Here is a 14,691-nt window from a genome sequence, read left to right on the forward strand (position 1 = left end):
TGAGCAAAACATGAGAAGTGGGGAATTGATTGAAACTGATCCCTCTAAAGTCTTTTTAACTTTTCAACAAACAGCAACAGTGCAACACTATGATTGCAAGTATTAGATATAGCCCAAATAATAAAGGAGAATCCGAGCACTCACAAGTCACAAGCAAAAGTATTGACAGTATTTCTACTTCAAACCCAGATGAAAAACAAAGTCAAAATTGTTTTGAAGACAGTTTCCCTTGCACCTTATCCATGTATCTCTTTTTTTGAAGATTTCTGATTCCGTTTCATAAGCAGGCCTCCACTCGAGTATGATTTGGGTCCAACACCCTTCAAATCCCAACTATACTGTTATAAGTACCATAAGCGGCAAAAAGCAGTCCACATGACAAGATGCAAAAATCCAAGGCTCTTTGCCAGAAATGAAGAGAAGAACCAAATAATATTAGGTGAAATGAGGCTGGCAAAACATATGAGATCAGTGCACATACAGTACTTCCCACGAGCGAGGCGAACATACCGAACCCTGGCACGCATGAGGCCAAGACCGCCAAGCTGACTACCAAAAGTGCACGGCTCAAATATATTGCAAACTTTTCTATTCTTCTTGTTGAATAATCACTTCTGTGGTGGAGCTTCTGAATCCATTTTCCCTTTTCCAAATTTGCTTCCACAATCTCATTAATTGGATGTACCATGATTGGAAATGTGAAGATTATTCCCAAGCATAGGCCAATCTGTTGGCAGGCATAACAAAATTATTTAAGCTGCAATATGCTAGTATCTTAAAAGCTACACTGAACTTATGATACAAAGGCACGTCAAGACGCTCATTGAACTTTAGTCCTGGAGAACTCCCCTAATGCAAATTCACTAAATCAATAAGTTATATGACCCAGCAAATTTGACCTTTTAACTCCTACTTTTCACCTGGACTGAGAGGATTATGTTGTGTTTATTTCCTTTTATGTGGACTGGCATAATCATTTAGCTTTTTGATCCTATGATTGGCCTGGCCAATTTTTGTGGACACTTGAAGAAGCATGTACTCCCACCCTATATATAAGTTGAGTTGGGCCATTAGACTTTATTGTGTCAATCAGAAAAAAATAGAGTTAACCTAGTGAAGAGTGCCATAGATCACCATTTCATCATTTCTTTAATAGTCTCATGTTTCCAAACACGGCATTACAGCCATATATATATTCAAAGATAATAATTACATACGGGAAATTATGCTAGGAGATGAAAAGTATTTGGTTTTAATAAAACAAAGTTTGATGAGCACATGCATAGACACAAATTTGTCTGTTTCAATATAGACATACATTCATATGGATAATAAGATAAAGTGTTCTTATCTTGCACAGCATGGACACATGTATCCAATAAGTTCTATATAATTATAACAACATTATATACTACTGCAAGATACTCCCTGTTATGAGACAATAGCAAAGTATACTGCTTGGCATTGCATTCATATAAATATTCCTTAGAGCAGTAGGTGAAGGAAATTGGATCTTACTCTTTTAAGTTAGCTATAAGTTCAGACTATCATCTTCCACTTATTTACTCCTACTGCAAGATAACAATTAGGCTTAAATACAAGGCATGGAGTGGATAAGTGAAAAGGTACTTTGAAATTAACACTGACTATTCAAGAAACCCAGAAAACAGAGAAGGGCAGAGCAGTATGTATCATGAGCAAGTGCAAGTGAGTACAGAACATCTACAATGAACTGCAAGAGAGTGAGGATCACACATTACCTGAACTGCCATAGTCCACCAATTATGGGGCAGATTAAGAGTGATAATATCTTTAGTCTGTTCACCGAATGCCATGTAACCAAAAAATCCAAACAAAATATACACAAGGGTTATCCCTGTGAAGGCCTTGGCCAGCAGCTTAGGGAATGAGCATTTGTCCTTCATCGAGGCTTCCAAGGCCAATGTCATCCCAAACCCCTCAAAGCAAAAAACCGCCATCCCTCCGGCGAATGGTAATGCTCCTATGGATGTGATTGCCGTCCTATCTCTAAACGAAAATTCGCTTCCTACCACTTGCTGTACATCCTCCTTCACCACAATTGCCATTGCCAACACATTGCAAATATTGGCAAAGATGCTAAAAGGTGATAGAGCTGATAGACTGCCTATCCATGACAAGCCAATTTCAAGTGGCACTAACAAAAATATGTAAGACGCCAAGGTGAGGCCATGGCCTTTGAATATTGATGAAAGGTTTTGTGCAATGAATACTAGATATGCCACTGAACCTCCACATTGGGAAATCAAAATAAGGAATTCTGATAGATAACCACCTGTTCTTCCCAAACATTTGTAACCCAAGTCGGCGTAGGTTTTCATTTCCATTGATTCTCCTTCTGATTCCAACTTTTTCCTGCATTGAACCTGTCGACCCAGAAAAGTAAATATAACTTTCGGATGAGGAAAAGTTCCCAAAAGTTGCAGAGTACAATAAGCCAGACATCACCAATGAGAGCTTGATTCTGTCCGTCAACAATGATGTCAAGTTTTATACTTTTGTTTAGTTCAAAAAGTAATAAAGAGAAAATCTTTGAAAATAAAATATTTCTATGGAAATCTTTTTGCTCAATAAACAACCAAAGATATCATTTCAGGAGGGTAAGAATAAATTCTTTCCCAGAACTCATCAAAGATGCATGATACAATTCTATATAAGGCTTCATTTTGGAACATCCACCCAGTGATCCAGGCAAACAAAAAGAGCATAAATCTGAATTTTAGTAAAAAATCTGCATATGGGGAGGGGAGTAAGAGAAAAGAAAGAAAAAGTTGATGAATGAACTGACAAGGAGAAGCATGCAGTAGTAGCTGGAGACAGCAGCAATGAAAACGCCAAGCAACCCGGCAAGCCAACCGGCAACTCTGAAAGCGAAAGGGAGCCCCAACACGCCGGTCCCAACAACGGAAACTATTATATTTCCTAGCGTTTGAGCCGTGGAGGCTGCTCCTGTCGAAGAAGATTCAAGCAAAGGAACCGAAACGCCTTTTCTTTGCTGCTCCATTAATTTGTTTGAAGCCAAACTTCTTGTAAAAGCTTTACGCACGAAACTTAAACCTCTAGCCGATCGATGTGCTTAATTAAGCCAAGATGGACGGCCTCCAAAGCAGGAAGTAACCATTCATTCAAACCATCCCAACCAAGATATGATCCATTGATCCTTGGATGTTATTTTGTTGGGATTGGATCCACCGTTTGAAGGGGGTCGTGTTCAAATACATGTCCCTCTCATGCCACGTACCTCTAAGTTGTCATTGTCACGCATGTGATGCTCATTTCATGTGACTCTCTATTTCAGTATTTCCGGTAGGTAAAAGGCTCAAATCTCCGGTGTCTGACAGCTAAAGGTTGCAGGGGTAGGTGTAAGCAATTCCCTTCTTTTTATTTTCACACTTCAAAATATATTTTAATATTTTTTACTTTTTATATTATATTAATAATATTTTATTATTATTTAAATATAAAAAATTCACTACGATATAAATTTTTTTTACTTTTTCATATAAATTCTTTCTATTTTATATCACATCAATCACTTTTCACATCTACTTAAAAAAAAAAATCAACTCAACAATCACTCCCCAATCTATAAAGAAATGCTATTTAGCATTCTCCCGGCATTTTCAGTTAACGTAGTATGCTCAATTCACGCTTAAATTTTTTTTTTTCCTATGATATATCCTAAGATAATTACAATAATTGAATAATTAATAAAAAATTTACATAGAGATTACATGAAAGAAATAGACTTGAATAGAAATATATGAATACAAGATAGCTAATGAAATAGAACTACTAATTTACTAAAGTCCTAACGAGATAATACATCTCTTATTCTGAATTAACAGAGTCGACTCTTGCCATAGGGTTATAGACCGGTAACAAATTGATTTAAAGGTGAATTGTACATGTCACATCATCTGAAAAAGACTAAATATTATATCTCAATAACGAATAAGGTTATAGTTGGTCACATAATTAAAACCTCTTCGGCAATTGGGATCGGCCACTAGAACTGGTCGGGTTAGGATCGCAAAACCATTCTTATCACTAGAAGGGGTTGTTCAACCACTCAAAGGTTGGGTTAAGATGGCCAAATCACTTGTAGTCAACGGTGTGGTTCAGTCATCCTAACAATTATTTATTGCATTGCAATAAACCCTTTCTTTCTCTTTCTAGTGTATCATTGTAATATGAGCCGTTCATTTTACAAATAAGGCTATTGCACCGGTATAATACAAAAAGTACTAGAACGCAATCCCCGATCACAACTGTTTTTTTTTTTTTAGAGGTCACAAATGATATATTCTAACCGAAAAATGTTGGAGATATGATACATGCCTAAGATAGAACTTACCTTAAAAAACTGCCTTATAAGGAGATGGTGCACAAGAATATATATATATATTAATATTACATTTAAACCATGTGAAATAATTAAAATCGTAATAAGATACTTTCAATTTTTCTATAATTCTTTTATAAATTGATGTCGTGATATCGTAAGTGAATATGTTGTAAATTTTGTTGGGAATGTGTTATATGTACATCACATTACCCTACATCAATCCTACACTAAGACACATTGGGTGTGAGACACATGTATATAGAACCCGCATGCATGGATCTCACACCCTGTATATCTTAGTGTAGAATTGATATTCGGTAATGTGATGTAGAAAAATCATTTCCCATTTTGTTGTGTAGGTAGAAATGCTGATTCTGATCTGGAGATACACCTGGTACAAATTCTGGATTCTTCTGAAGATTTATTCTAAGCATCCATAGTTGGTATACATTTTCATTTTTCACATAATTAGCTCTTGAATTGGATCTCAAAACACCTGGCCAAAATTTGCAGATCTCACGTCAGGCGGGGAAGTATCAAGCCACCTCGACTCGTTTTGCCTGTAAACGACGTTTTGTTGTTCTATGATAATTGAAATTGTCTCATCTTGGTTTATTGAGTAATGCTTACTCAAAAAATTTCTTTTGTGTTTTTAACTTTTAAAATCACTATTTTTAATAATTAAATGATTAATTTCTTGGGATTGTATCACTTATAAGATAGACGTTGCCAATTAAGTAGGAGCAAAAAGCACAAACATGAAAAACAAGTGTCCCGTACCAGAATACAAGAAACATTGTTCCAATCCCAACGGGTTCGGAACTGGAAACAAGTCAAATCCTTTAGCAACATGGTAGCATAATGCCCAAGGATGATGACACCAATCCTCCATTATGCTCTATCTACAGCTGAACCTTCTCAGTTCATCTTATACAATATGATTTGAAAGTTGTGAAAATTAAAAAAAATAAAGAAAAAGAATAGAAAAGATGAGAACAAAAGAACAACTGCTGTGTGGCTAACTTCCATAATTTACAAACATGTTCATAAACCAAGGCAAACAATTACCACGTCCAAAGGGTTACGATCTCTTTTACTACCTGCAACCTGTGCTTTCTATTCTCTCCTAACTAGTTGTCATAATAAACCTAACTGTTCGAGGCATGTCTCTGACTAATAGCACTAGGCTGTTGCATTTGTACAGTGTCTTTGCCCCCCCCCACTCCCAAAATTTTCTAAATGCTGCAAGATCCCAGGAACATTCAGATGGCCTCCAAACCATAGGGCTGGCAAACACAGTTTATAGCATGTATCAGTTTCCTCCTAGGCCCCACTGCATTTGCACCCATATCCTTGAGCTTCTTCATTGTTAAATTCACCAACTGAAATTTATTAACACTCTTCCTCTGAAAAATCCTCACAAACTGACCAAGTCCAAGTGATGCTAACCACCTGCTTAATCCACCAGCTTTTTGAAGCTTCCTCTCAAGATTTGATGCCCTGAGCCTTTGATTTAGCAACATTCCCCCATCGAGGATGATACTGGGGCAATGTAATAGTCTAGGCCGCTTGATCACTTTTGAGGTGGCAGATACCCCAAATCTTTTATAAATCTTTGAGGTACCAACTTGATCCGGCTTTCCTGCTTCCGTTCTTAAATCTATCCTTGGTGGCTTGGCTAATGTTGGCATCTCTTGATCAGAAGCTTTTCTCGCAAATTGAATACCCTGTTTAGGAGCCAATGACATCGACTTCTCTCGTTCCTCAATTGAAGGCATTGCGGAACATATATCAATTGGAGGTTGTACTTGGTTAGTCGTTGTTTTTATGGTTGTGGCTTGCGGCTGATATGGTCCCGGGTTTTGAGCTGTCAACTTTTTGGCAGCAGGTAGAGGAGGCACCAAAATGGTGATCCTCTGCTTTTTCACGATCACCCAACTATCGTCTCCCAGTAGGTCCAGATCATTATTGGACTTTGACGAGTCAACGTGGCCACTTGGCGTGATATTCTTGTTTGTAGGGATAGCCACAAGCTGCCTTTGCTTTGTTTTCACCATAAGTAGAAAATCTGCCTGTTATACCCTACGCAATAAGCTCAGAATATTCAACATATTTGTTGGATCACAAGGAATGTGAGTGATAGTATGTATAAGAATTTACTTATCAAAAAAAAGTATGTATAAGAATTTACTAGACTCTCTTTTTTTTGAGTGTGTGTTGTGGGGGTCATTCTTGTCATTCTTTTGAATTTCATATCCTTGTTTCCTGCCTGTTTTGCTTTTATAGATGTATCTTTTATTGTTATCACAACACCTTTCTTCAATTTGTGACAAAAAGGGGAGAGTACTTGTTATTGTTTTGATTTATTCTGTATACATCCACAGGTTACTTTCAGTGTTGTGGTAGACAAGTACAATGAGACAAAAAGCTTTCAAAATAAATAGTATTGGTTGTGCCATTTTTATTTACTTACAGTGCTATGAATTGAGCTAGAGTCATTTTCTACTATGGCTTCTATGTCTATAGTAAGTGGTTAATAGTGTTTTATCATAAATTGCTAAAGAAGGAGATTATTAAATCCATATTGTGTTAGCATATTCCATAAAAAATTTAAAAAAAAAGAAAAAAAAAAGGTCTAAGTTTGTATAGAGAGTCGTGCCGTTTATGAAAGAAGAGTCATTACATGTTCTTTGAAAACACTGTTACGAGCTAATGTCACATTTCAAAATTTACAAGTATTGTAAGATGGAAGAGATTTAGAAACTTAGGACGTTGATTTAAGGTGGTTAGATTGGGCCTCACATAACCTAATGTTAGTCAAAGGCGTAATAATAAATGAGCAGAGTTTTTAAACTTGAAAAATATTGGTTTTCATAAAACTATTCATGGGCGTTCAGGCGGTATATTTTTGTTTGAATGGTAAACTCGATGTGTTGCACAGATTGTTTTGTTCAGAGCACGTCTGAAACTTCACTCAAACTATGCAAACACAAATTGAACATAATGATATTTTGTATATATACATGTACAAATTTAACATACGGATACCAATAACAAAGACACTACCTAAAAGTAGAATACATACAACTACGATATAGCAACAAATGGACCAAACAATAATTACTTTGAGCAAAACAAAACAATTAGCACATGTGAAAAATATAGTGTGGAGCATGAAGGAAACAAAATCTTTTCCAAGATCACTTGCGTTTGATATAGGAAACAAATTGAGCAGTCCACTCCATATGCTTGCTTAATCATTAGGCAGATAAGATGAAGTTTGACTCTGAGAAGAGTCAAATACAAAGACTAAGAACAGCTAAAAAGGCTCCACATAGATCAGTAATTTTTAAACACTTATTTAAAGGTGCAGGCCTTTTTCCCTTCGGAGGTTCGTTATTGAAGGTTAAAATCATATGAGCAAAGCTCATTTCTCAGTGTACAAGGTCATCTATGCGTGACTCTTCAGGATTAATTTGAATCAAATCTTATCGCATATATATGCTGCATGGTTGATACAACAATGGAGGCCACAATAGTGTGTCTAACTGTCAATATTGCCTATCCAACTTGGGCTTTCACTACCCTAAATCAGAAAGAAGAAGAAAAAATTGTGCCATGGCTTTCACTACCTAAATCAGTGTCTGGGTTATATGTGTTGGTGCTTGAACAGGTCAGTAAAATGTCACTAGGGTGATATTGTTACTTTTCAGGTCGTAATTTTTTAAACATCAAATTCTGTTCAGTCTAAATTTATCATGCTCTTCACCTCCATGAGAGTATGCTCTTCATGGTCGGGTTATGCTCTTCACCTCCATGAGAGTACATCTTTCTAACTTGCTAAGATTTTACTTTGACTGATGACCTAAGTAGTGAAATGGAGAGGTGGTGTTGTGTGGAATCTAAGACGTTTGTGTTTACGGTGGTAGAAGGTGCTTCGGTGGTGAGAGTGGAGGAAAGGAGGAGGAACTTTTCAGGGCTCGTACTGCTTGGTGCCCAGAGCAGTGGGTGGCTGTTTTCGACCCTGGAGAGTGTGTTGTGGTTTTCAGGGAAGGATTTTGTAAGGTCTTTCAGGGAGGGGTCCAAGGTCTTCATCGTTAGGCGAGGAGGTAACGTAGCTGGAAGATTCATCGAAGTAGCAGCCTATGCCTTGGGTGGTTTGAGAGGGATTATTTACATTCCTGAAGGTCGGAATGGGTGGGGATGGAGTAGGTTCCTAGCAGAGCTGGGTAAGATCAGGGACTTCCTCATAGAGTTAGCAGGGAAAGATTTGGTTCGGCCTGGACCTCCGCCAGCGAAGGAGTGGGTTGATGGAAATGGAGTCGTCACAGATGCTACTACTGGTTCAAACGGCTCAGACAATGCACCATCTTACGCAGAAGTTCTAAGCATAGGTTCTCGCCGACCGGAGGAGGAAGGGTTGAAGCAGGTTCTGCCGGTGTACCCTTTGGGTAAAGACCATCATGAACGTTACGTCTCCGACAATGTGCAGGGGGTTAGAAGATTTCCTAAATCGGAAGCACAATTCCCTGCTGTTTTCCGAGGCAAGTCAGACTACTCTATTGGAGAAACTAGCGATGGGTTTCAGAGGATTGGAGGGAAAGACACGTTACCCACCCTGCTGCTCTGGCAAAGCCAGCTGGAGAAGTTGAAAACTGAGGTGGACCGAGCACTGAGTAGTGTGCGTGATGGGTTATTGTTGGTTGGGCCGGGCTTCAAGCCCAATGGTGATAGGCGGAAGAGAAAGAAGAACAGAAAGAAGAAAATTCAGAGGACCTGTTGGGTTCCGAAAATTAAGCCCAACCCAAGTGATTCAACGGCCGATCTGGCTGCGCCTCCAGCAACAGGATCGATGTCGGAGATGGGTTCCGGTGGACAAGAGAGTGCTACGGAGAGAGCGACGACTTCCGACGGGACTTGTCACCCACCCACCCACGACGATCACATCTTCGGAGATCGCGCTTGCCGAGTCTGCTTCCAGGTCAGAGTGGGGGTCTCGACCAGATACCACAGCTGCGGATATGAGGGAAGAAAAGGAAGAAATGGGTATAGTCAGGAGTATGGATCAGATTGTGGGAAGCACAGAGACTGACGGTGGTATTTCTGTTCCTCTCGAAATCCAAGCACCGGTTAGCAATACCAATTTATTGGAGTTAGGTTTTGGGCCAGTCATCAACGTAGTGGACACTGTCATTAGCCCACCTCTACTCTTCGCCGGAGGGCCGCCTGTAGTCCCTGCCTCGGAAAGCTTAACCTCCCAGCCGGTTCCTAGTAATGGGTCTGAGCTACCCGTTTCTATGTTGGAGGTTGTACCCAAAGTTCCGGATGCTCCTGTCACAGTTCGGATGGATTCAGATACAATGATGGTTGTCTGGGCTGGTCGGAGTTCGTTGGATCCTTTGGTTCCTTCGGGCTTTTATCCCTCGGTTTCAGAATTTGACAATGCCTCTATTACTCTCTTCTCCCCTTCCGGTTTGGGGCCCACGAATGGTTTGGAGCTTATTGAGCCCCCGGAGGAAGAGTCGGCTCCTTTGTGTTGCTGTCCGTGTGATATTATCAGGGGTTTTTCCGGTAAAAAATCTCCAAAGGACTTCTTGAAGGCGATTTTGGAGTATAGCCAGTCGGTGGGGGTTACGTGTGATGGCTATGAAGGTCAGCTTTCAGCCGTGTTTGAGGCTATCCTTGCTGAAAATGACAAGAAGGAGACGGGTTCTTCTTTGAAAGCGGGTAACAAGTTCAATAGAGAACTTAATAGATTATCATGTTCTATTAATTATGATGCGCGAAGTGGAAGTAGTTCTCAGAGTAGGTGCAAAGGGAGGGCGTTTGGAGGTTTTTTATGAAGCCAAAAATTCTTTCGTGGAATGTCAGGGGATTAAATGAGGGAAGCAAGCGGTTGAAAGTCAAAAACTTAATTAGACAATGGAAGGCAGACATTATTTGCTTGCAAGAAACCAAATTGGAGTTTATCTCCAACAGCTTAGTGAGGTGCCTTTGGGGATGTCACTTCGTTGATTGGTGTTACTTACCCTCATGCGGGGCCTCTGGTGGTATCCTAATCATGTGGGATAGAAGGGTTGTTGAGAAATTAGATGTGTATGTGGGGGAGTTTGTTGTTGCTTGTTCCTTTAGGAGCGTTGCCGATGACTTTACTTGGGCCTTCGCGGGGGTATACGGTCCTAACCTTGATTCTTTAAGAAGTTCGCTCTGGGACGAGCTGGCTGGCCTCGCTTCTTGGTGGGAAATGCCTTGGTGTATTGGGGGTGACTTCAATGTCACTCGCTTTCCTGCTGAAAGGTCTAGGGAAGGTCGTCTTAATGCTGCTATGATGGAGTTCTCAGACTTTATTTTCGAGCAGGGCCTCATGGACTTTCCTCTCGCTGGAGGGACTTTCACGTGGTCCAATAATCAGGAGAATCCTTCTTGGTCTCGTATCGACAGATTTCTTGTCTCTCCAGATTGGGAGGTCAAGTTTCCAGGGTCTATTCAGAAAAGGCTTCCTAGATTGTGTTCTGATCATTTCCCTATCCTCCTGGATTGTGGTGGCATTCAATGGGGTTCCAGACCGTTCAAGTTTGAGAATATGTGGTTGAAGGCTGAAGGGTTTGTGGATAGGGTTCGGCTTTGGTGGGAGTCTTATTGCTTCCAGGGTTCTCCTAGCTTCATCTTCACTCAAAAGCTTAAGGCCTTAAAGGCTGATCTAAAGAGATGGAATGAACAGGAGTTTGGCAATGTGGAGTTCCGCAAAAAAATGCACATGGAAGAGTTATGTACTCTTGATAGGTTGGAGGAACAACAAGGTTTATCTTCCGAAGAAAAGGAGAGGAAATGTGTGGTCATCAGAGACTTGGAGAACTCTATCTTGCAGGAAGAGATTAGTTGGAGACAGAAGTCTAGGGTTCTTTGGCTGAAAGAGGGTGATAAATGCACTAAATTTTTTCACCAAATTGCTAACTCGAACAGGAGGTCTAATTCCATAGAGTCGCTCTCTATCAGTGGCTCTGTTTCTTCCGACCAGCAGGTTATCAGGGAGCATGTTGCTCAATTCTATGAGTCTCTCTTTACAGAACCTCTCCCTTGGAGACCTAGAATGGATAATATTGCTTTCGACACCTTGGATGCAGCTGAGGCCTCTACTTTAGAACTTCCTTTCAAGGAGATGGAGGTCTTAGAGGTGGTGAAAAGCATGAATCGTGACAAGGCACCTGGTCCTGATGGGTTTTCTCTTGCGTTTTTCCAAGACTGCCGGGATGTGATCAAGACAGATCTTATGAGGGTTTTCTGGGACTTTCACTCTCAAAGCAAGTTTGTCAAAAGTGTTAACACCACTTTTATTGCCTTAATTCCGAAGAAGTCTGGGGCTGTGGATCTAAAGGACTTTCGTCCTATCAGTCTTGTAAGTGGTGTGTACAAGATCATTGCAAAAGTCCTTGCAAATAGACTTAAAAAGGTGGTGGAGAAGATTATATCGTCCCCTCAAAATGCTTTTGTGAAAGGTAGGCAAATTCTTGATTCAGTTCTTATAGCCAATGAGTGCTTGGATAGTCGAATCAAATCCGGTGAACCAGGGTTACTTTGTAAGTTGGATGTTGAGAAGGCCTACGATCACGTCAACTGGGATTTCTTATTGTATATGTTGAGAAGATGTGGCTTTGGGGAGAGGTGGTGTTCTTGGATAGCGCACTGTATATCTACGGTGCGGTTCTCTGTGTTGGTGAATGGCTCCCCAACCGGTTTTTTCAGTAGCTCTTGTGGCCTTAGACAGGGTGATCCACTGTCACCACTATTGTTCGTTATTGTGATGGAGGCTCTTAGTAAGTTTTTCTTCGCTATTGTCCAAAAGGGCTACCTTTCAGGGTTTTCTGTGGGTTCTGGCAACAGCGAAGCTATTAACATTTCTCACCTATTGTTCGCAGACGATACTTTAGTCTTTTGCGGGGCTAATTCCGATCATCTTCATTATCTTCGTATGCTTCTTATTTCTTTTGAAGCTGTGTCAGGATTGAAGATTAATCTAGCCAAATCTGTTATGGTTCCTGTGGGTGATGTGGATAATATGGACGGTCTGGCTAACATATTGGGTTGTGGAGTTTCCTCTTTTCCTATAAAGTATCTAGGTCTTCCGTTGGGAGCTACTTTCAAGGCTAAGTCTTGTTGGGATGAAGTTGTAGGGAAGATTAAGAGGCGGTTGGCTAGCTGGAAGCGATTGTATCTGTCGAAGGGGGGTAGGGTTACCCTTATAAAGAGTACTCTCTCCAACCTTCCTACATATTTTCTCTCTCTTTTCCCTATTCCATCCAGTGTTGCCAGTCGTATTGAGAAGCTGCATCGAGACTTTTTGTGGGGTGGCATAGGCGACGAATTCAAATACCACTTGGTTAGTTGGTCCAAGGTTTGTCATCCTATTTCTGAAGGTGGTTTGGGCATTCGAAACTTGAGAATTTTCAACAAGGCGCTTTTAGGGAAGTGGTTGTGGCGTTATGCTTATGAGAGAGAAGCTTTGTGGAAATCTGTGATGGATGCAAAGTATGGCTCTACTAGGGATGGTTGGTGTTCCTTAGATCCCCTTGGGTCTCACGGTGTGGGGATTTGGAAGAACATTAGGAAGGGGTGGAGCTTGTTTTGTAGCTATACCAGACTTCTCTTGGGCAATGGGTCGAGGATACGTTTTTGGGATGATGTATGGTGTGGAGAGATGTCCCTCAAGGAAGCTTTTCCAGTTCTGTATGATATAGCTTGTGCCAAGGATACTTTGGTAGAAGACCACTTGGTAGTGGTAAGTGGTTCCTATCAGTGGGATGTCAGATTTTTCCGTGATGTACACGATTGGGAGGTGGACGTCATGGCTTCCTTTTTCTCCTTACTATATTCATCCAAGGTGGCTCAAGATGGGGGGGACCGGCTTTGGTGGTCCCTCTCTCGAAAAGGGTCTTTTGATGTTAGATCATTCTATAAGGCTCTTGCTTGCAATGAAGCTTCTTTATTCCCCTGGAAAAGTATTTGGCGAACCAAGGCCCCATTGAAAGTGGCCTTCTTCGCTTGGACGGCAGCGTTAGAGAAAATCCTCACCTTGGACAATCTCAGAAAGAAGCATGTCATTGTGATTGATAGATGTTGCATGTGTAAAATGACCGGGGAGACTGTGGATCATCTTCTTCTTCATTGCGAGGTTGCACGCGCTCTTTGGTATGTCATCCTCAGTCGTTTCGGTCTGTCTTGGGTGATGCCTTCTCGGGTGATAGACTTATTCGCCTGTTGGTGGTCGGGGGGTCGGTCCCGAAGCGCGGTCGTGTGGAAAATGGCTCCTTGCTGTCTTATGTGGTGCTTGTGGACGGAACGCAACGATAGACAGTTTGAGGACAAAGACAGAACCATAGAGGAGCTCATTTCCTTTTTTCTTCATTCTTTGTACTCCTGAACGGCTGCGTATCTAGCACCTCTAGGGATTAGTTTTAACGATTTCCTTGTATTGCTTCCTTCTTCTTCTTAATTGTCTCTCTTGTATACCCCTTGTATACTTGATTGCGCTTTGCGTTTTTCTAATAAAATTCTCTTACTTATCAAAAAACTTGTTCATCAGAGACTGCACCTCCAAAAACAATTAAGACCACAAACCATAACGCGTGTTTACATCTTGACATTCCTCTATCTAGCACTGAGATATTTCACCTGTAAAACCCTTTTCTTCAATAAATCTATGTTAGGAACCCAAATTTATATTATTATTAAATTATAAGTCTTTTCCTTACTAGGTTAGGATTTCTCTTCCCAAATTACTAATTCCTATTCCTACTAGGATTAGAGTTATTTTATATTCTATAAAAAGCAATGTAAGTGCCTTTAGGCTTATTATCCAATAACAATTTCAATCAATTGCTATAAGCAACCTATGGAGGCTAGACCCCCTCGAAGAGATCATATCTTTCTCTGTGTTTTCTTTAGTTTTCTGTGATTTTGGGCAATAAGAACTTAGGTTCTTATCATCTGGTATCAGATCAGTGCTTTTTTGGGAGATTTCGTTGTGCAGTGCCTTGTGTGATCGTGCGGCTGTGGGATATTGCTCGGTCGTTACCTGTAGTGCTGCGTGTGGGAGAACTGGTGACGATCTGTGAGCCGTGTGGTGTGCTCCGGTGGTGCGGTGATTTCTCCAGGTTCGGGGAACGAGTGGTGTGCTGTTGTGGGAGACGATCGTGCTTGGAGTTGTAAAAGTTTCTGAAATTTTTGGAAGGCTGCGATACTGGTGGCTGGTTTCACGTTTAATTGAGGAGGAAGAAGAGTGCTGTTTGGTTGCACATCTTGGGGTA

General features: G+C 40.6%; 2 protein-coding genes across 2 annotated transcripts; both read right to left on the reverse strand.

Annotated features, from left to right (window-relative positions):
- On the reverse strand, positions 1-3,389 carry LOC133872340 (amino acid transporter ANT1). The gene is made up of 3 exons (XM_062309830.1): positions 2,828-3,389; positions 1,761-2,405; positions 1-727 (listed from the first exon to the last, which is right to left on the reverse strand). The coding sequence occupies exons 1-3, from the start codon at positions 3,041-3,043 to the stop codon at positions 323-325; spliced, it is 1,266 nt and encodes a 421-aa protein (XP_062165814.1). The 5' UTR covers positions 3,044-3,389; the 3' UTR covers positions 1-322.
- A 1,757-nt stretch (positions 3,390-5,146) lies between these two features.
- Positions 5,147-14,624, reverse strand: LOC133873126 (uncharacterized). The gene is made up of 2 exons (XM_062310850.1): positions 14,460-14,624; positions 5,147-6,459 (listed from the first exon to the last, which is right to left on the reverse strand). The coding sequence occupies exon 2, from the start codon at positions 6,442-6,444 to the stop codon at positions 5,650-5,652; it is 795 nt and encodes a 264-aa protein (XP_062166834.1). The 5' UTR covers positions 6,445-6,459; positions 14,460-14,624; the 3' UTR covers positions 5,147-5,649.
- Positions 14,625-14,691: the final 67 nt, after the last annotated feature.

This window comes from Alnus glutinosa, chromosome 7, assembly GCF_958979055.1.
Source record: "Alnus glutinosa chromosome 7, dhAlnGlut1.1, whole genome shotgun sequence".
NCBI classification, from domain to species: Eukaryota; Viridiplantae; Streptophyta; class Magnoliopsida; order Fagales; family Betulaceae; genus Alnus; species Alnus glutinosa.

Bases quoted from the DNA above. Each gene is read 5' to 3' on its own strand.
- LOC133872340 (XM_062309830.1), bottom strand. From the start codon at position 3,043: ATGGAGCAGCAAAGAAAAGGCGTTTCGGTTCCTTTGCTTGAATCTTCT. The intron at 2,406-2,827 runs GTCAGTTCATTC...CTGGGTCGACAG, and splicing joins ACTACTGCATGCTTCTCCTT to GTTCAATGCAGGAAAAAGTT. The intron at 728-1,760 runs GTAATGTGTGAT...GCCTGCCAACAG, and splicing joins GGTGGACTATGGCAGTTCAG to ATTGGCCTATGCTTGGGAAT.
- LOC133873126 (XM_062310850.1), bottom strand. From the start codon at position 6,444: ATGGTGAAAACAAAGCAAAGGCAGCTTGTGGCTATCCCTACAAACAAG.